Source organism: Saimiri boliviensis, chromosome 11, assembly GCF_048565385.1.
Source record: "Saimiri boliviensis isolate mSaiBol1 chromosome 11, mSaiBol1.pri, whole genome shotgun sequence".
Taxonomy (NCBI): Eukaryota; Metazoa; Chordata; class Mammalia; order Primates; family Cebidae; genus Saimiri; species Saimiri boliviensis.
In genome coordinates this window covers 50106206-50126894 of record NC_133459.1, presented here as the reverse complement: position 1 = coordinate 50126894, position 20689 = coordinate 50106206, and the positions used below count along the sequence as shown (strand labels likewise).

General features: G+C 39.7%; 1 protein-coding gene, 1 non-coding gene and 1 pseudogene across 9 annotated transcripts in view; 2 read left to right on the top strand and 1 right to left on the bottom strand.

Annotated features, from left to right (window-relative positions):
• Positions 1-20689, bottom strand: part of OSBPL9 (oxysterol binding protein like 9) — a 182938-nt gene that overhangs the window by 54343 nt on the left and 107906 nt on the right. Inside the window, exon 1 of one of the 8 annotated variants that reach the window (XM_010349149.3) lies at positions 10201-10364. The exons of the other annotated variants lie outside the window; for them this stretch is intronic. Within the exon in view, the coding sequence (XP_010347451.1) occupies positions 10201-10227 (27 nt within the window). The 5' untranslated portion in view covers positions 10228-10364. Of the gene's footprint in view, positions 1-10200; positions 10365-20689 lie in introns of those variants that run through there. 8 annotated transcript variants of the gene reach the window in all.
• Positions 12446-13016, top strand: LOC101042526 (ATP synthase F(0) complex subunit f, mitochondrial pseudogene; annotated as a pseudogene).
• On the top strand, positions 16198-16319 carry LOC120366239 (small nucleolar RNA SNORA26). Its single transcript, XR_005580974.1, has one exon. It is a non-coding gene; the product is annotated as a small nucleolar RNA SNORA26 (small nucleolar RNA).

Below are 20689 nucleotides of genomic sequence, written 5' to 3'. Positions count from 1 at the left end.
CTAAGGAATATTCAACTATCAATTCATTTGGAGTGAAGATCATCAATTCAAAAATATCCATAAAATTGAGCCTAGTATTAAACCTTTCCTTTCACTGTACCTTATGGAAGTTATTTTCCATTTAAGCCAATGTCTTGATAATCTAAGCCTTCAAATTAGGTTTTCTATTGTCGACATGGTAGCTGTAGCTACCTTACCAACTGCTAGGTACTCCAAGAATGCCTTAAAAAGTAAGGTCTTTTTCTGTAGTTCTAAGTAAGCAGTTCTAACACCATGGATACACACTGTATATTAAAGATTTTTCAGAGTATTAGGTACTCTAATAAACACTTTCCAGCTTTCTCATTTGGTCATTTTAACACAGTAAGGTAGGCAGATATTAAACCCTATTTTATAAGTACTTGCCTAAATCATCCAGCTGATTTTTTTTTTTTCAATTGGGATATCAACCTAGTCCTCTGACCAAATCCATTATACTTTTCTATTAAATCACAATGATATTTAAAAGGAGTTCATGACACCAGGGCACTAAAATATAATCTAAAATTTGCCTGAAGGCTCTTGACGCAGTGGAAATGAGCACAAGCTTTAAGGACTAATAATAGTTCTAAATCTTGAATCTTCAACTTACTAATGAATTACCTGGGTGATCTAGCCAAATTACTTTTTCTACCTCCATGTTCTCATCCATGAGTATAATAATAAACCATTCAAGGTCACTGGAGAGATGAAATAAGTAACAGGTGCAAAGTAACACAGTGGTAGGTGTTCTACTTCCCTTTAATAATTTGGAGCCTGAGATAACCAGGATTCACCACTATATCTCCAGGCCCTTACATATAGAAAGCACTTAATGAGTACTGATGGATAAAATAAAAATGAATACATAACTAGATAATACTATAACCACAGGCAATTTTCATAGAGATCTACAATCAAGTAAAGGCTATGAGCATAAGTTAAATTGTATTTAACATACGTTTTAAAAACAACAAGTTGTAAGTTGATTAACTGCCAAGAAGATAATAGAGAATGGTAATAAAAAAGGAATGAATAACAGACAAAACAAGTGGTAAAACAAAGTATGGAAAACAGACCAGGAAAAATATTCCAATATGAGATGTTCAGGAAAGCACTGAGTATTATGATTGAACCACAAAAGGTAAATTGTACTTACTACCTTGGTAACAAAGAATCAAACAATATAAAGAAAGGTTTTTTTTCATAAGAGAATCTAATTTTTGAACATATGTTAGTTCTTCGAAAAACCAGAATTGCTTTTATCTTTAAATTTACAAAGAGAGGTTCAGTTGCTGTTAAAATATAAATAACACAAAACCAGTATGAATCGCTCACATATGGTCCTGACAGAAAAGAGCCGCTTTACAAACAGGAATCAAGTACAGCTAAAATTCATGAACTTCAATCATAACCCTTGGCACAATTTCTTACTCTTCATGATACCCTCATCTAATACTACTATACCCTTTGATTTATAAAACAAAACACAAATACTAACTCTGTAATGTGATTTGGTCACTTAAACAACTAAACAGTAAAGGTTTGGGATTGGTACCATTTTCCTCTATTTAAATCACTGACAGCTTGTCTTTCCCAGACACTCCCAGTTTATTCAACAAAGCCATATAAGAAGTTACTAAACTAACCAAAACAAACAAAACCCTTAAGTCTGTAAATAGGATGACCACATACTTTTGTTTGCCTGGAACAGTCAGTGTATGCCTGGTTGTCTCAGCAAAATTATTATTAGCAGCCTCCTTCACTTTCAAGTATCCCAGTTTAGGCTACTGCATCCTATACAGAGAGGGTGACTAAATTATACAGTCACTCTCTCTATATAAGATGTAGCTAGCATTTTTAAGACATAAATGTCATGAAAGGCATATAAAATTGCCTCAGATTATTCAGAATTCAGCAAACTGTCTTTTTAAAAAATTATAAAACCTAAAATGAAATGAGTTTACAGGTTCTGAATCCAGAAAGCAAACTACAGAAATAAAAAACACTGGAATTCAACGCAGTTAGTATTAACCGAGTGGTTACCTTATGCTAGATAAGCAGACACATGAATAATACTGGAGTTGCATTTTTATTTTATTTTACTTACACACTAGAAGTTTCATTTCTAAAAATGTACACAAACATACACACACACCTGAAACAAAACATGTGCGACACAACACATGAAATGCAGTTAACCCTGGGGAATGGGATTGAGGAAAGGGGGCATTTGAGACAGGGACTCTTAGTTTTTACTTTACAAATTCATGTTAATTTTTAAAATAAATATGCATTTATTTTATAATTTACATTCAAAAGCTTTATGTAAAAATGTTCAGAAACTACAGGTTATAAACATTTTTAGAAAATTTTATAACCATTTTAGCATGCAAGGTCATAAGAATTATTCTTTTAAAATTACCTATAAAATTCTAAAATGTTTTTGAGGAGTAAATCTGGCAAATGCTGAAGCTGCTCAGATGCACATTTCCAAGCAAAAAAGTAGGATAACAAATTTATAATATCATTTAAAGGTAAGGCATGCACTACCAAAAAGCACTTAAAACTTCGTAATCACTACTATACTGGAATAAATAAAGTAATGAAAAGTGGCCAATAAAACAAAGTGAAATGGCAAAGTTTTTTTTTCCACATCCTTCCTGCCAACATGATTATGACTCAACATTCAAGAAAGCAATCTCTTAAAGAAGAAAACACCTACTTCATCATACCACCTAACAAAGCACTGTTGGACTACATGGTGCCAGCAATCAGCCAAGGCTTTTCCTCTGAATACTTTAGTTGGTTAGGCTACTTGTAATATCTTACTTAAAAGTCACAGGGTAAATCATTCCAGATCTAAATAAACTCTTGAGAGGATGAAAAAAAAAATTCTTCCATTCCCCAATCTCATATTAAGAACATTTTGGAAAACCTATCTGGAGTCTATTTTTAAGGATCCATCAAAAATGAGTAAGTTTCCTGCAAATGTTCTACAAACTAGGAAAAATTAACATTAAATACATGAATCCTCAAAACTGAGTATTTTAGTAGTTCAAGTTCTGAACTAACCGCAAAATTCTTACAGCCTAATACTTATTGAAAATTGGATTATGAAATGTTTTCAGAAACAAAACCTAATATAGTCTTCTAACAAGACTGGATCTCTACAGCAGAATATAACAAATTGACAAATTAATACTCAAGGGGATAGCTAATCAGACTAACAGATGATCAATCACATGCAAACAAAATAAAACAACGACCTTGACTTGAATAGACGTTTCAACAATTGTTCTGACATTTATCTCTCAGAAATTATACATGCTAAAGCTGCCTTCCTATATCTGATTTTAGCTGCCAACGAGTATCAGTTAGAAAAAAACTGATTTGGTTTTTGCCAAAGTTGTTAAAAAGTGCATACAAAATTACTGATTTAGCTTAACTGTCAGAAATCTATCAAGATGATCTAAAATACAAGCCAATCAAGACAGGACTTTGTTTTATTCTTTTTATCTCCCCCAGGCTAGTGTTTGGTTTGTAGCAAGTCCTCAATAAAAATTCTGGAAATGAATTAAGGAATTCTGCAATGTGCCTGTTAACATTTAAACACAAAAAGTAATCAAAGAACTGAAAGTTCTGGCAGATTATAAATCAGAATATTCATGGAAAAATCATAAATAACTCAGACTCATTGTTAGAGATTTATTATATTAGTTGGTTGCTGTAATGTATGGCTGTTGAATTTTTCTAAGGCTAATTAAAAGTTTTTAAGAAGAAAGAGAAATTGACTAGGAGAAAAAGACATTGAAATAAATGGTAGTAAAACAAGAATCAAGATGAGGCAATGACAATGGTTGCGTCCCTCTAAAAACTCATTCTCTCATGCCAAATCTTATTCTGAGCACATTTTTACACATACTATTCTGGGTCTTAGAATTTAGGGTTATAATAATTATTCACTGGGCATCTCTTATGACTATGCCCTGTGCTGGATGTTTTGGGGATGCCAAGATGAAGCAGATATAGATCTAAAAGAGTTCATTCTATTAGAGGAAATATGTATCTGTCTACAAGTAATTGATTCAAATATGTTATCAGAAAGATGCTACGAAATTCAAAGGAGAAAGTTAGAAGGATGAGAAAGCTTTCACAGAGGAAGCATTAGAGAGTGTAGGATTTGGACAGAAATGGGAGGGGTAAAGTACTAAAGCAGTGGGCCCTGGTAGGAAACAGCACAATCAGATACAATGTTTGAACTTTTCTTTAATGAAGCGACTACAGTACCTATAGAAGTTAGAGTAGGGCTAAGAAAACTAACAAGGGATGCTGAGGTACTCAGGAATTAGGAGCTGCAAGTAGTCTGAAAGAGCAAGGAAAAAAACAAGGTTCCCAGAGGCCAGAGGACGAGCTACTACTCAGTGGACATGGATGGCTCTAAGATAGTCACCGCCAGAACTGTCTCAAAGTAGGGAAGGAACAGAAGAAACAAATACTCCAAAGGCCTTTTGTCCCTTCCATTTTCTGTCACTGCTTCCCACTGGCTAAACCCCAACCAGAAGCCAAAGGATAAAGGATCCCAGATGCCACAAGCTGTAAAAGTCAGCCTCCTAGAGCACAGGAGAGAAGGGCAGAGAACAAATCTGCAAAAAAAATGGAGAATATGGCCGGGCGCGTGGCTCACACCTATAATCCTAGCACTTTGGGACGTGGAAGAGGGCAGATCACAACAAGGTCAGGAGTTCAAGAGCAGCCTGACCAATATGGTGAAACCTTGTCTCTACTAAAAAAAATTACAAAAATTAGTTGGGTGTGGTGACACGTGCCTGTAGTCCCAGGTTGAGGCAGGAGAATCGCTTGAACCCGGGAGGCCAAGGTTGCAGTTAGCCAAGTTGCACCACTGCACTCCAGCCTGGCAAAAGAGACTCCATCCCCCCCAAAAAAAAGAAAAGAAAAGAAAATGGAGAATAACCAGAAGAGGCATACTCCTTGATGGGGCTAGGAAGCACAAGGAGGCCAACTGAGGAACAATAGTCTCTTACAGAAGATTCGGATCTCGATGCTGAATCTCAAGGAAACCAAATTAGTGACTAAAATGGAGTAAGTAACAGGGTTTGAGGGGCATGGTGACCATAGGATGGAGCTTGCCAGAGCAACACTCTGATTCTCTCTGGAGGAAATAAAAGAGCAAGAGTCTTCTAGGCTCTAGTCCTAGTCATTCCTTTTCTTTCTTTCTTTCTTTTTTTTTGAGACGGAGTTTCACTCTTGCTACCCAGGCTGGAGTGCAATGGCGTGCCTTCGGCTCACTGCAACCTCTGCCTCCTGGGTTCAAGCTAATCTCCTGCCTCAGCCTCCTGAGTAGCTGGGATTACTGGGATGCACCACCACTCCCGGCTAATTTTTGTGTTTTTAGTAGAGATGGGGTTTCTCCATGTTGGTCAGGCTGGTCTCAAACTCCTGACCTCAGGTGATCCACTCACCTCGCCATTCTACTCTCTAGCTATGTGACCATGAGCAAGTTGTTTGGCTTGAGACTGATTCCTCCACAATTTAAAGAAAAAAAAAAAAAAGTAGAAATGGAATTAGAACTTGAAAATTCTCTCCAGCTCTAGGATTCTGTGATACCAATACTTCAGGTAAACAACCAGGTTCACCAGGAGAATAAATTCATCACCATATTGGAAAACCTGGGGCCTATGTATTCACCTTAATAAAAATTAATTTCATTTAAATAAACATAGTACCAATTTGTAGGTTCCAACTGCAGCCTAACTCCTCCATGTTATGACAAAACATGTCAAAACAGAAGCAAACTCCGTCATTTAGTGTAACCTTGAAACTGAATAAGAGAGACTAACACAACCAGATTTAAAAACATGCTCTGGAATGCAGAGAATGCAAAGAAACAACGGAGTAAGCAGAATAACTTGGCTGAAATGACACATCTTGGAAAAAAAAATGAGTTGTTTAGGCAATACAGTAAAGAAGCCAAGTTCTTAAAGGTGTCTCCAGAAATAAATGAACTTCAATATGGGAGGAACTACAGCTCTCTTTTCTCTTTCATGTGCACGCACGTGTACACACAAACAGCAACCAAACCATTCATTCATTCATGACAAAAATATTTATAAATGTCTATTATGGCCAGGTACTATCACCATCTTCAAAGGATGTCCAAGGACAATAGAGATAATATTAACGGCTTATGTAATCAGGCATTACCTAATCATCTGGAATCAGCCAAAATTTCACCTTTAAGGCAGTTTCCCTGACATTCTAGCTAGGCTGCATGCTTTTTCCTATGATACTAACAGCACCCCAGAACCTATTAGTGTTAGTACTACTATTATTATAATTTTAATCATGTTAGAGGTCCTTTAGATTGGGTAAAGGGTGGTGGGGAGTCCCAGGAATCTGCCCACCTTTTTTTTTTTTTTTTTTTTTTTTTTTTTAGACAGAGTCTTACTCTGTCAACCAGGCTGGAGTGCAATGATGTGACCTTGGGTCACTGCAGTATCTCTTGGAGTTCAAGCAATTCTCCTGCCTCAGCTTCCTGAGTAGTTGCAATTACAGGCACCCACCATCATGCCCAGCTAATTTTTGTACGTTTAGTAGAGACAGGGTTTTACCACAATGGCCAGGCTGCCCTCAAACTCCTGACCCTAGATGATCCGCCAGCTATCCAGAGTGCTGTAATTAATTACAGACGTGAGCCACTGTGCCCCACTCTGCCCACCATTTTCAACATTTTTTTTTTTTTTTTTTTTTTAAGACAGTTTCGCTCTTGCTGCCCAGGCTGGAGTGCCAGCTCACTGCAACTTCTGCCTCACAGGTTCAAGCGATTTCTCCTGCCTTAGCATCTCCTGCCTTAGTTGGGATTACAGGCAAGCACTACCACGCCTGCCTAATTTTGTATTTTTAGTAGAGACAGGGTTTCTCCTTGTTGGTCAGGCTGGTCTCAAACTCCCAACCTCAGGTTATTCACCTGCCTCGGCCTCCCAAAGTGTTAGGATTACAGGATTGAGCTACTGCACCTGACAAACACTGTTTCTAAACATTTTTCCAATCCCTTGTTTCTCATGTCTGGTAGGTATCAGGGAGCTTGGTGACCTAGGAAACATTTTTAACTCACAGGGAAAAACCTAACTCCAACAAAACTGAGCCAAATGTTTGCACACTTAGGCTATTATTGTCACACATTTTGGTCACTTAAGCATCTGTTGAACATCTATGTGCCACGCATTGGACTAGGGAAAAAGGCACAGGTGATACAAAGACGAGTAAGAACCCCAGATCTCTAGGAAATCAGGGTCTAATGCAAGAAACAGAGATGTTAAAAAATTTACAATACAACTTAGTGAAGTCTGTAATATAGAGATGAACAAAGTGCTGTAGTAGCACACACAAGAGTAACAAACTCACCCTGCCTGAAGGAAGGCATCATAGAAAAAGTTAACACAGGAGCTGTATGTTAAGGAAGAATTGGAGGCCTATCACTTGAGATATAGTGGGGTAATCTAAGAGAGAAAGGCTGTGAAAAGACAAACAACTGTAGGAGGCTATGCCATGTTCTCAGTGAGAAACAGTTCACAGCAGATGTCGTGAGTAAAGCACCTGAAACTGAGTCAGGATGCAGATATAAATCGGAACCAGACTATGAAGAAGGGCCTCCAGGACATGCTGGGCAGCTGGACATGCTGTGGCGAGGGGGAGCCAATACACATTCTTAGCTATGAGAGTGACAATCCACTCCGAATTTGTTTTTGGATAAAAATGACAGGTAAGGGGAGTCCAATGACAGACTAGCCAGAAAGCCTTGTGAAAGTCTAGGTAAGAGACCATAAGGGTCTGAATTAAGGTATTATCATCTAGAAAAAAAGTGCTGAATCTGAAAAATATTACTAAGGTAAATATAATAGGACCTCTGGTGACTGGAGATGGAAAATAAGATGGAAAGCAGCTTTAAATGACTGTGTGTAGAACTTGATTAAAATATTCAAGGAGGAATACTAGGGTTAATTGCATTGTTAGTATAAGAACTATTCTTTCAAGCATAACATCTGTTTAAACCTTTACTGAAAATCTTCCCAAATATAATTTTCTAAGTATACTACAGTAATCATAAAGTCTTTATATAAAGAATCATCATAAACATGTTATCACTCTACAGTATAAAGTTTAGCAATTGACAGAGCTCAACATATCTCAGGGGACATCCTAGAGCTTGCTTCTCAGAATAAAAGCCTGATTATCAGATTGCTTTATTGTCATTGTCCCCTTTCTTAATCAATAGTGTAAACCATGAGAGTGCCTGACTTTCCATCCAGCAGAACATGGTGCTACCAAAAAAATAATGCTCTTTCCTGGCTGAACCAAACTTACAGTTAAATTCCCTGCTATTCTTCACATCAACAGAGGTTGAAGTGGGGATGGCTGAGCATGCAAAATATAATCATCTTTTCACATTATAAAAATTTGAAAAGTTTCACATTAAAAAAAACCATAAAACTTTAGAAATACCCAAGTGAATGGGACCAGCAGACAGCCTTTGCAGCCTAGTATTTACTGAAGGGCATTTTCAAATACAATGCCATCTCTGTCAAAGCCAAACTCAGGACACTTTGGAAACAGATGCAACTTGTATGGTATCTTTCTTGTTTCTCATTTAAATTCTCAAATCAGACTACAAATTTGTTTTTGTTTTGTTTTTTGTTTTTTTTTTTTAAGAGATTTTGTTTTGTTTTGTTTTTTGAGACAGAATCTTGTTCTCTGTCATCCAGGCCAGAGTTCAGTGGTGCGATCACAGCTCATTGCAACTCCTGGGCTCAAGGGATCCTCCCATTTCAGCTTCCCAAGCAGCTGGGACTACAGGTGCACACCACTGTGCTCAGCTTTTTAAAATTTTTATTGGGGCAGGGGCAGTGTTCTGGCTTTGTTGCCCAGGCTGGTCTCCAACTCCTAAGCTCAAGCAATTCTCCTGCCTCAGCCTCCCAAAGCGTTGGGATTGCAGGTGTGAGCTACCACGTCTGGCCCAAATCTGATTTAATGATGCATGTACCTTCCCTGGACAAGGAAAGGTAATATGGTATTTTTATTTAGGTTGTCTCCTGTTGGGGTGCACCAAAAAAAATAAAAATAAAAAATAAAAATAAATGACAGATAACACTATTCATTAAAGGGCTTCACCACCTACTTAGTTCATTATAGGCTAGGCAGTGTTCAAGAGAGATTATTCATACATAACTACGTGAGAATTTCCATTTTTAAAGTTCACTGTAAAAATTCCTAAAACTGCAACTACTACTCTAAGATCCTTCCAGCTTCTCCACTGAGAAACTAGACATTACTTGATTTGTTTTTAACTTCCTTAATACAGCTAAAAGTAAAGTTTAATCAAAAAGCAAAACAAAGTATTACTCCAAATGAGCAAAAACTAGTTTTCTTGTTCAATACATCTCTCAGCCTTTCATAAGAAATATTTGTAATACAGTATGAATGTCAGCAAAAAAGTGCATTACTCAAATATGCTTTCTAGTTCATTAATTATTCTCAACTTTCCATAATTCGACTGGGCTGAGAACCCCATAAACTATACCAAAGTTTTCAGTATTTTTGCACAAGCTACCCAAAAAGCATAAAATCACCCGCTTCCCTACATACGTACTCAAAAACAATAGCAACCATAATTACTTTATGCACAAAAAATACAGGGCCAGGCATGAACACGGTGCCAAAACTAAAACACCGTGAAAAAACACTTGGAATGCAACTGGAGATACTACTAATGGGCAATTGGTCTAAATTAAGCTTTCGCATTAAGCTTTCACGTAAGGGAAGGCTTAACTTTTCTGCTTAAAATCATATTGAGACAGCTTTCAAAAAGAAAATAAGAGTTCCACAAAAATGAATTTAAAAAACAAGATTTCCTCCAGAGTCTGCTTTGGAGGCGAATGCCCTCTCGGTGGAACTGGAGGCCCTGGCCTCAGCCTCCACCCCACGTCAGCTGAGGAAGTGAAGAGAGCTGCCCAGGAAGAGGGGCCCGGGTAGCCACGTCGTCCTACTCACCCCAGAGGGCCGAGGGAAGGAGGCAGGGTGAGCTAGACATTCGCGCCCCGGCCTGGCCCTGGGGACTCAGGGGTGGGGGCTGGCCCCGCTCCCAGATACTCCGGGTCTACTCACTCCGCCAGTGGCCAGCAAGAAAGCCATTCGCCAAGGCCCCCGCCCTCTGTGCCTCCAGGGGAGGGAGCCGGGGGCTGCTCCCGGCACCCCAGTTTCTTCCCCTTTCGACCAGATCCCCGGACTGCGGCGCAGGCGGTCCAGAGTGAGGTTTAGCCCGTCCCTCGGGACACCCCCACCTCACCCCCCAACCCCTGTTTTGTCCCCTCCCCGGCGGAGGGGCCGTCCCGATTGGCTGGCCCTGGCGGCTCCTGGCAAAGAGACCCCTGGCGATTGGCCATGGGTCACCTGCTGTAGGAGGTGAGCGGCCGACGATTGGCGGTTGGGCCAATTTTGGGTGGAGAGGCCGAGGGAGCCAGCCGCCCGCGGGAAGAGTGCGCAGCGGCGGGCGGGCGTCTCGAGGGCCACGCCCAGACCCGCGACCCAGCTGCCTCTGCGAGGGGCGGGGGCTCACCTAGGGGAACTGTGCCTGGGGACAAGCGGCTTCCGCGGCGTTGGGGCTGCCCTGGGAAAGCGAGGCTGCGCTCTGGGAAGCTCGGCTTGGCTTCGGGGCTCCAGGGCCGCTGATTCCCACTAAGCAGCGACTGGAGAAGGGCCCGTGGGCACCAGCGTGCCTCACGTACACCCACCGGCTTCTAGCGTGAGTTCCCGGCAGCTGTAGGGCCTGGGCCCCGGAGTTTCATCTTGATAACGGATTTTGCTTACTTCCGAAAAGCTGTGTCGCCTGGGGGTTGAGGTAGTGAGGGGAGGAGGAAATACTGTATCGGTAAACAAAAGCGTGGGCGCCTCTGTTTTTATTAATCCGGTGAGACATCGTGGGCTTGCTGTTGTGCCACAGCTCCATAAGGAATGTAGGTGGCTTGTGAAGATGCTTCAGGAATCCAAATGGCGCAAACTGCAAATTATATCCAAAGTTTGGACTTGGAGGACCTCGACAGAGAATCACCCAAAATGCAGGGAATCACAGACATAAGTGATATAACTTACTGATCTGGAGGACGAGCGCCTTTTCTCCTCTTGCTGGTTTTTCCTATGGTTAGGTTTCTTCTCCTTTTCAGGACTCTACTAAACGTCCAATTATCTTTTGTATTTTTATGGCTCTACTGGTACCCACTACAAACCTAGCACAGGGCACACTGCACAAACAGCGCGATGCTGGCCAGGCGCGGTGGCTCACTCCTGTAATCCCAGCACTCTGGGAGGCGGAGGCCGGGAGGGGGTGGATCCGAGGCCAAGAGTTGAAGACCCCAAAAACAAAGGGCGCAATGCTTGCTGAATAAATATGCTAAGCTGGACTCAGTGTTAAAGATACCTTCAGTTTGTTTTATGTAAATCACTTCAAAATGCCCAACACCAGATGCAGTCTCCTCTTCCCCCTACCCACTCTAAAAGCTGGGTCCTCTGCCAGGGCTCCCTGTCTCTGTAAATGAAACCACCATCATCCACCCTAATATGCAAACCTAGCAGTCCTCTTAGACACCTCCCCCATTCCCACATTCAGTGCATCACCAAGTTCTGTCATTTTACCTACTAAATACACTCTCCATTCTGTCCATCTCTCTCTCCATTGCCACCACCCTAGAACAGGTCCTGGCCTGTTGGAATAATCTTACTAAAGTCTTGAATCTACTCTGGCTACTCCAACTCATTCTCAACACTATAGCCAGAGCAGTATTTCTATAACCAATTTTATTACCCCCTTCATTGCCTCCCCCAGTTAATGAACTTTAACTGCTTTCCACTGAGTTGTGCTTAGGATACAATTCAATATTTAACAATGGCCGCCAAGGTTTAGCCTTCCCTACCCCTTAGCTCCGTCTTTTACCTTGTAGTACCTATTTTCTGCTTTGCACACAATGGCATTTTTCAAGCTCCTTTAATTTGCCAAGGACCTTCCAATCTCAGGGCTTTGGCACATGCTCTTATTTCTTTTATGTCATCCCCTTAACGTTAATCCCCACACTTCACTTATTTACTTCTATTCATCATTTCCTCCCTGCCAATGTCAGTTCTTCCTATCATACATCGTCACAGCCCATGTAACTCTCCTTTGTGGAACTTACTACAGCTGTAATTTTACATTTATCTTAGTTATTAATTAAATTTATTTAGAGACAAGATCATAGGTCTCATGTTGCCCATGCTGAACTCACACTCCTGGGCTCAAAGTGATCTTCCTGTCTCAGGAATAGCTGGGACTACAGGTACACATACCACCTTGCCTAACTTGAGTTATTATTTTTAATCAACTTTATTGAGTCATAATTTACATGTGATAAAATGCATCCGTTTTAAAGGTATAATATGTTTTCATAAACATATGCACACATGTAACTACCATGATTAAGAAAGTATTTCCCCCGCGCGGCCGGGCACAGCGGACACCAGTACTCCAAGATGGCGTCAATTGTACCATTGAAGGACAGGAAACTTCTGGAGGTCAGACTAGGAGAGCTGCCAAGCTGGATCTTGATGCGGGACTTCAGCCCTAGTGGCATTGTCAGAGCATTTCGAAGAGGTTACTACCGGTACTATAACAAATATATCAACGTGAAGAAGGGGAGCATCGCGGGGCTTACCATGGTGCTGGCATGCTACATAGTCTTCAACTACACCATTTCCTACAAGGAACTCAAGCACGAGCGGTGACGCAAGTACCACTGAAGACAAGCTCTGCACTCCCGTCCGTGACCTTCTTGGCTTGAACCCCTCCATAAGGAACACAGTCTCGATTATTTCTGAATCCTTTCATATCCTAATGGAATTAACCTCCAAATAAAAGATGACTGGTAAAAAAAAAAAAAAAGAAAGAAAAGAAAGTATTTCCCATCATTTGGGAACTTCCCTCATGCTTCTCTGCAGTCAATCCCATGAACCACTGCTCTGCTTTCTATTTGTGTTATTCTTTGATTAATGTTGATCTATACCACTAGACTGTAAGCTTAACGAAGTGGGGATCCCATCTAATTGTCTTCAGCACCATATCATCATTATTTAGCAGAATTCCTGGCACATACTAAGTCCTCAAATGGATTTCTTATGTTAATAGATTCTGAAAAGAAACATTAATTCTCTGATAAATAATAATAAAAGATAAACAATGGTGGAGAGAAAGAAAACATTAATTTTGCCAGATGTCCATGGTCAAAAACTAACCTTCACTAATAGTCTTAAATTTTCCTTTAATACCTGCTTTTCTAGCAGTTATTGTTGTGCCTAGGGGAGCCCTAAGGACTTAATTCCATATTAGCTGATCAAATGGTTCTCTAAGGGGGCGGGGAAGCCTACATCTCTAATTCTGCCTGTACTGTACTGTTTGACCTTACAAGGGACAAAATACTTACTTACTCTATGTTACAATTACATATTAAGAGATCCCATTTCTACATTGTCACAGTTTAATACTAGAGATTGCTATTTGTTGCAGACATACAATTCTGATTTTCCTAATCTTAGTGTAAAGTTTGCATAAAAGATGCAGCATTTAAAATGAAAAGTAATTACACAATGCAAAGCAACTTTACCCATCTTGTATCAAGCAACTATAACCAAATTTGACAACTCATTTTGTTAAAAAAACAAACAAACAAAAAAAAACAAAACAAAAAAACCCACCTAAACTACAAGCTGTTAAAGTCCATTAGAAGTTGAAAAGAAAAAAAACCCTTGGGAGGCCAAGGCAGGTGGATCACGAGGTCAAGAGATCGAGACCATCCTGGTCAACATGGTGAAATCCCGTCTCTACTAAAAATACAGAAAATTAGTTGGGCATGGTGGCGTGTGCCTGTAATCTCAGCTACTCGGGAGTCTGAGGCAGGAGAATTGCCTGAACCCAGGAGGCGAAGGTTGTGGTGAGCCGAGATTGTGCCATTGCACTCCAGCCTGGGTAACAAGAGTGAAACTCTGTCTCAAAAATAAAAAAATAAAAAAAATTAGCTGGGCATGGTGGTGCGTGCCTGTAGTCCCAGCTACTCAGGAGGCTGAGGCAGGAGAATTGCTTGAACCCAGGAGGCAGAGGTTGCGATGAGCCGAGATTGTGCCATTGAACTCCAGCCTGGGTAACTAGTGCGAAACTCCGTCTCAAAAAAGAAAAGAAAAGAAAAGAAAAAAAACAAACCCAAAGCTGTTTCAAAACAAAGTGACCAATGCCTAAAACTCATATATGACAGGTGATTTCCAACCCATGAATCAGATTTTCAACTCATCTTTCAACTGTATAACTAAGGTAATATATTAGGTGATTACTATTTTAGTCTGTTGAGCAAAAAAATAGGCCATGCCTATTACCTATACCTGTTAAGATGAAAAGAAAACTTTAATTATACAGAATTCATGCATTACTTTCAAAAATATTATTTCTGCTAGAGAGCCCAATAATGTTTACTTAGATAACACATTCTGCTCTAATGTCATCCCAGATACAGATTTAAAAATGCTTTCGGTAGCAACAGGAAAAAAAAGGAGAAAAAATATAAAAAGCCAAATCAGGTGAAACTTCAGGTTTCTGATCTGGCATGTTAAGAAGCTTGGAAGTACCACTGTGTTCTAACATGTAAAACACTGAACAAACTGAAAAATCAACAACTCTTCCTTACATCTTTGAGGGAGGTGAGGTCACAGGGAAAACTGCTGCCTCCCATATTAGGAGACCAGCAGGCGAATATAGAGAATCAAAACTTCCCTGAGCAAAAACTCACAATGGTCAACCTCTATGGGAACCAGCACCCACAGGAACCACTTGATGAATAGTAAATATATTTTATCTTCCTTATGATTTTCTAAATAACATCTTCTTTTCTCTAGCTTACTTTATTGTAAGAATACACTGTATAATACAGAAGACATATAAACTATGTGTTAATCAACTGTTTATGTTATTGGCAAGGCTTCCAGTCAACAGCAGGCCATGTGCAGTTAAGTTCTGGGGGAGTCAAAATGTATATGTGAGTTTTCAACTGCATGGGCGGTAGGGACACCTTATCTGTATTTGACAAGTTGGTGGAAGCTAAGTGCAGACAAATCAGAAAGATATAAACTCCAGGGACATGTAGTAATATCGGCACGGGGCAGGGGTGGGGGCAACCACAGTTTTGTGAGTTTTACCTGCTGGAGCTCCATAAGGATCATCACAGTGAATACTAGGGGGAAAAAATCCCCTAATGTGTACCCTCTAAGCTTCTTTGTAGGAGAAGGTATTTAATCCATACCCAACTTCAGTCCTCTCTAGCCTTAAAAGCCTTACTGTTCCACTTACAGGATGGACTTGAGAAGCACATGCGAAGTTGACAAAAGTTCACCAACAGACTGAAAATGTTTCCCCTCCATGCACACCTTAATACCACGTTACTAAAGGTCCACTCATAGCAGTTCCTGTTACCTAATACATCATGTCTGGCTATCAAGAAAAAAATAATAAGACATACAAACAGGAAAAAACACAGCTGGAAGAGACAGAGCAAACATCAAAACTAGACTTGGATGTTGCAGGGATGCTGGAATTATTAAACAGAAATTTAAAACAATTATGATAAATATCCTAAGAACTCTAATGAACAGAGTAGAAACCATGCAAAAACAGATGGGCAATGTAAGCAGAGAGATAGAAATTTTAAGAAAGAATCAAAAAAATGCTAGGGATCAAAAAGACAGTAACAGAAATGAAGAATATCTTTGATGGGCTTATTAGTAAACTAGACGAAGCTGAGGAAAGAATATCTGAGCTTGAGAATATCTCAGCAGACACCTACAAAACTGAGAAGCAAAGGGAAAAAAAGACTGGGGCAAAAAAGCCCAGAATGGAATATCCAATAACTGCAGGACAACTACAAAAAGTGTAACTATACACCAGAAGAAGAAACAGAGAAAATAACTGAAGAAAAAGTGGAAACAATGACAGGGAACTTCTACAAATTAATAAGAGACATCAAACCACAGATCAAGAAAGTTCAGAAAACACCAAGCAGGATAAATGGCATAAAAATGGCATAGACACCCTTCCCTGTGTGCTTTTAAGGTTGATGCAGTGCTTTAAGGGGCTAACACAGAAGGGTAAAGGAAGTCTCCATAAAACCCAGAAAAGAGATTCTAAAGCTCCTCTTTATATTGTTTCTGGAGTCACATCTGAAAAAAACAAAACCAACCAAACAAAAAAAACCTGACACCTGACACCTAGGCATATAATTTTCAAACGACTGAAAATCAAAGATAAAGAAAAAATCCTGAGAAGATAGAGTGGAGGGAAAACTCAACTTGCCCACAGAGGAGCAAAAATAAAAATTACATATGACATCTCCTCAGAAACTATGTAAGCAAGAAGAGTGGAATGAAATATTTATTTAAAGTACTGAGAGAGGCCAGGAGCAGTAGCTCAGGCCTGTGATCCTACACATTTTGAGAGGTTGAGGCAGGTGGATCAGTTGAAGTCAGGAGTTCGAGACCAGTCTGGGTAACAAGGCAAAACGCTGTCTCCATTAAAAATACAAAAATCAGCAGCGTGGTGGCGCGTTTCTGTAATCCCAGCTACTCGGGAGGCTGTGGCACAAGAATCACTTGAACCTGGAAGGCGGAGGTTTCAGTGAGCCCACTGCACTCCAGCCTGCACGACATAGAAGGCTCTGTCTCAAAATAAAACAAAATACTGAGAGAGAAGAAAATACCAACCTAGAGTTCTGTACAAAACCAAAGATACTCTTACCATATGATCCAACAGTGGCACGCCTTGGTATTTGCCCAAGGGAACTGAAAACATATATCCACATAAAAACTTGGATACAATGATTATAGCAATTTCACTAATAGTCGCCAAAACTTAGAAGCAACCAAGATATTCTTCAGTAGGTGAATGAACGGGTACATCTAGACAGTGATATATTATTCAGCACTAAAAAGAAATGACTGGACCCTGTGATCCCAGCTACTCAGGAGGCTAAGGCAGGAGGATCTCTTGAGCCCAGGAGTTTGAGGCTACAATAAACTATGATTATGTCACTGCACTCCAGCCTGGGCAATAGACTGAGACACCTTGTCTCTTAAAAATGGAAGAAGAGCCGGGCGCGGTGGCTCAAGCCTGTAATCTCAGCACTTTGGGAGGCCGAGGCGGGGGGATCACAAGGTCAAGAGATCGAGACCATCCTGGTCAACATGGTGAAACCCCGTCTCTACTAAAAATACAAAAAATTAGCTGGGCATGGTGGTATGTGCCTGTAATCCCAGCTACTCGGGAGGCTGAGGCAGGAGAATTGCCTGAACCCAGGAGGCGGAGGTTGTGGTGAGCTGAGATCGCGCCATTGCACTCCAGCCTGAGTAACAAGAGCGAAACTCCATCTCAAAAAAAAAATGGAAGAAGAAAGAAGAAAGAGGAAAGAGGAAAGAAGAGGAAGAAGAGAAAGGAAGGAAGGGAGGGAGGGAAACAAGGAGGGAGGGAAGAAAAAAGCTATCAAGCCATGAAAAGACAAGGAAGAAACTTAAAATGCATATTACTAAGGGAAAGAAGCCCATTTGAAAAGGCTGCATACTGTATGATTCCAATGATATGACATTCCGGAAAAGGCAAAACTATGGAGATATTAAAAAGTTTAGTTGTTGCCAGGGATGAGGGAGGAGGGAAGGAGGAACAGGTGGAGCACAGTGGATTTTTAGGGTAGCAAGATTATTATGAATGGCACTAAAATTGTCCAAACCCATATACAACACCAAGAGTAGACTCTAATGTAAACTATGACTTTGAGTGATAATGATGTGTCAAGGTAGGTTCATAAACTGTTTCACAAACCACTCTGGTGGGAGATGTTGATAACAGGGGAGGCTGCACATGTGTAGAGGAAGGGGGATAGGGAAAATCTCTATACATTTTGCCCTATTTTGCTGTAAACCTAAAACTGCTCTAAAAAATATAGTTGTCATTGTTGTTGTTAGTTAATAAAATCATATTTACCCTAGGCATTTACCTAGTAACTCAGGCCAAATGAATGAAGCAGGTAACATTAAAAGACAACTCTTCACCAATTTGCCAGACTGGTTGCTAGAAGTCACAAAACTAAAGTCAGGCAATTTCCACGTAGAAACATTAGCCAGATGTTATAAATATACCACTTAGCATATATATGGTAGAAGCAGTCCCTACTTTATGATCAAGGCCATCATTGTTCCAAAAGTTTATAAACTGTCTGCAATTTTTAATGCATTATCCAAACAGAAAGAAATATTCGGTTCACAGTTAGGATGAACAATCTCTATATAACCCTACAATGCCTTGTTCACCACTGTATCCTTAGCATATCTTCAAACAAGGAATGGCACATATTAGGTACTTAATAAATGTCTGTTGAATGAATGAAATGTCAGGTGCTATGCTATGAAATGGCAAAATAAACTACTAAAAAAATTTGAAAATGGTGAGTCTAGGGGGTAGAACAGAGAAAGTACAATGACACGAGGCCATATTTTTGCTATATGAGCTTTTCAGTACCATTTAATTTTCAAAATTATTTTAGATAGCAACTACTGCTCTGATTCTTACAGGTAACATTCTGCTTTGGTCACTTAACTTCATTCTGAAACAACATGTAGATTTTATTGAAAATGTTTGAGTTGCCAAATTTGATTAGAAATACATAACTCCTTGCCACAAGATGAGTGAAACTGCTTTGTGTTGTCTAACTACATCCATCTATCTATCTATCTATCTATCTATCTATCTATCTACTATCTATCTATCTATCTATCTATCTATCTATCTATCTATCTATCTGTTGTGGAGATAGAAGTCTCATTATGTTGACCAAGCTGATCTTAAATTTCTGGCCTCAGCCAATCCTGTCTTGGCCTCTCAAAGTGCTGGGATTACAGACGTGAACCATCGTGCCAGGCAATCTTAAATCTTTAAACTAGACTAGCTCCATAAAGGCAAGGACTATGTGTAGTTATATTCAATTTTATATCCTCTACAACTAGTATAATGCATGGAACACAGTGAGTGCTCAACAAATATTTACCAAATAAACAACTTTCCTGTATGCTCTATGTGTTCCAGATTGAGCATGCACTATTTAACTGGCTACTTCTCCATTCTACTTTACCTGTGAAAGAGGTGACACACCTGCTGTGGAAGAGGTGACACATCTATCTATATTGGAACCATTTCCTTTGGGAAACAAAGGACTTCAAGGGAGAAAAAACACACCTATTTTTCTACATGACATGAAAATCTAATGAGGCCAGGGAAAACAAAACTACATAAGCAGATCCTTATATATTGAGAAATTAAAATGGATGCTTAAAAAGCTAATCTTCAGTGAAGTAGTTTAATGATCAAGAAAATGCTCAAAAGATTTTATTTATCTACTGAAACACATAAGCCATTATAGCTACGGAGGGTAAAACCAAGGCATCTCAATACTAAAGATTAATTTTTCAGCAAGTCTCCTAAATTGTACCTTAAATACAATTAAGTTATGTTAGTCTATAACAAAAGTTGTGCAAACATTGTAATTATCATACCTGGGTATCTTCTTTAAAAAAAAAAAAAAAAGCTTCACAATGTCTCCATCAAAAATGATTTGTAATTCTATTAGGCTGGTGCAAAAGTAATTGCACCACACTAATACTATATCGCCTTTTTGTATAATGATGTTTTACCCACAGACTCAATGGTATTTCTAATGAGGCTTGTGCCAGCCCTCCCTGTTCTCTTTAGCACTGTTCCCTTCAGCCCTCCCTGTTTCCTTGTATACTCTTATACAAGGTGTCACGACCTTTCTTTCTAGGGGCTTTAGATCAAAGCTAGTGACAGCAAAATTATTAATATAAAATTACAGGCAGTACCAATGAAATTATAATTTGAGCCAAGTGTGGTGGCTCACACCTGTAATCCCAGCACTTTGGGAGGCTAAGGTGGGTGGATGACCTGAGGCCAGGAGTTCAAGACCAGCCTGGCCAACAGGGTGAAACCCCAACTCTACTAAAAATATAAACAACTAGTTGAGTGTGGTGGTGCGTGCCTGTAGTCCCAGCTGCTTAGAAGGCTGAGACAGGAGGATTGCTTGAGCCTAGGAGGTCGAGGCTTCAGTGAGCTGAGACTGCATCACTGTATGCCAGCCTGAGCAACAGAATGAGACTCTGTCTCAAAAAAAAAAAATCCATTTGATAACCACCAAAAATAAAATGTACATGCAGTGGCTGCAAAAACGATACATATAAGGACAATTAATTCCCAATTTCTTAGCCCAAAGAATAATCATAGAAACCATTTAATTTAAATTTTTAAAATATTAACTCACGTATAGCATAAAGTCAAGAAACATAAAGGTCTATACCACTCAGTTAAACATCTACATGAGCATCTTCAAACTTGAATCTAAAGTCTCTACAACAATCTGCTGTTTTCATTTCTGATAGCCTATAAAAACTAGCATTTATATTTTGTGTTACAATCTAAGTATACTTTTTCAGTTATTTTTAAATGTGTAATTAAATTATTGTTGACTGTAGTTAC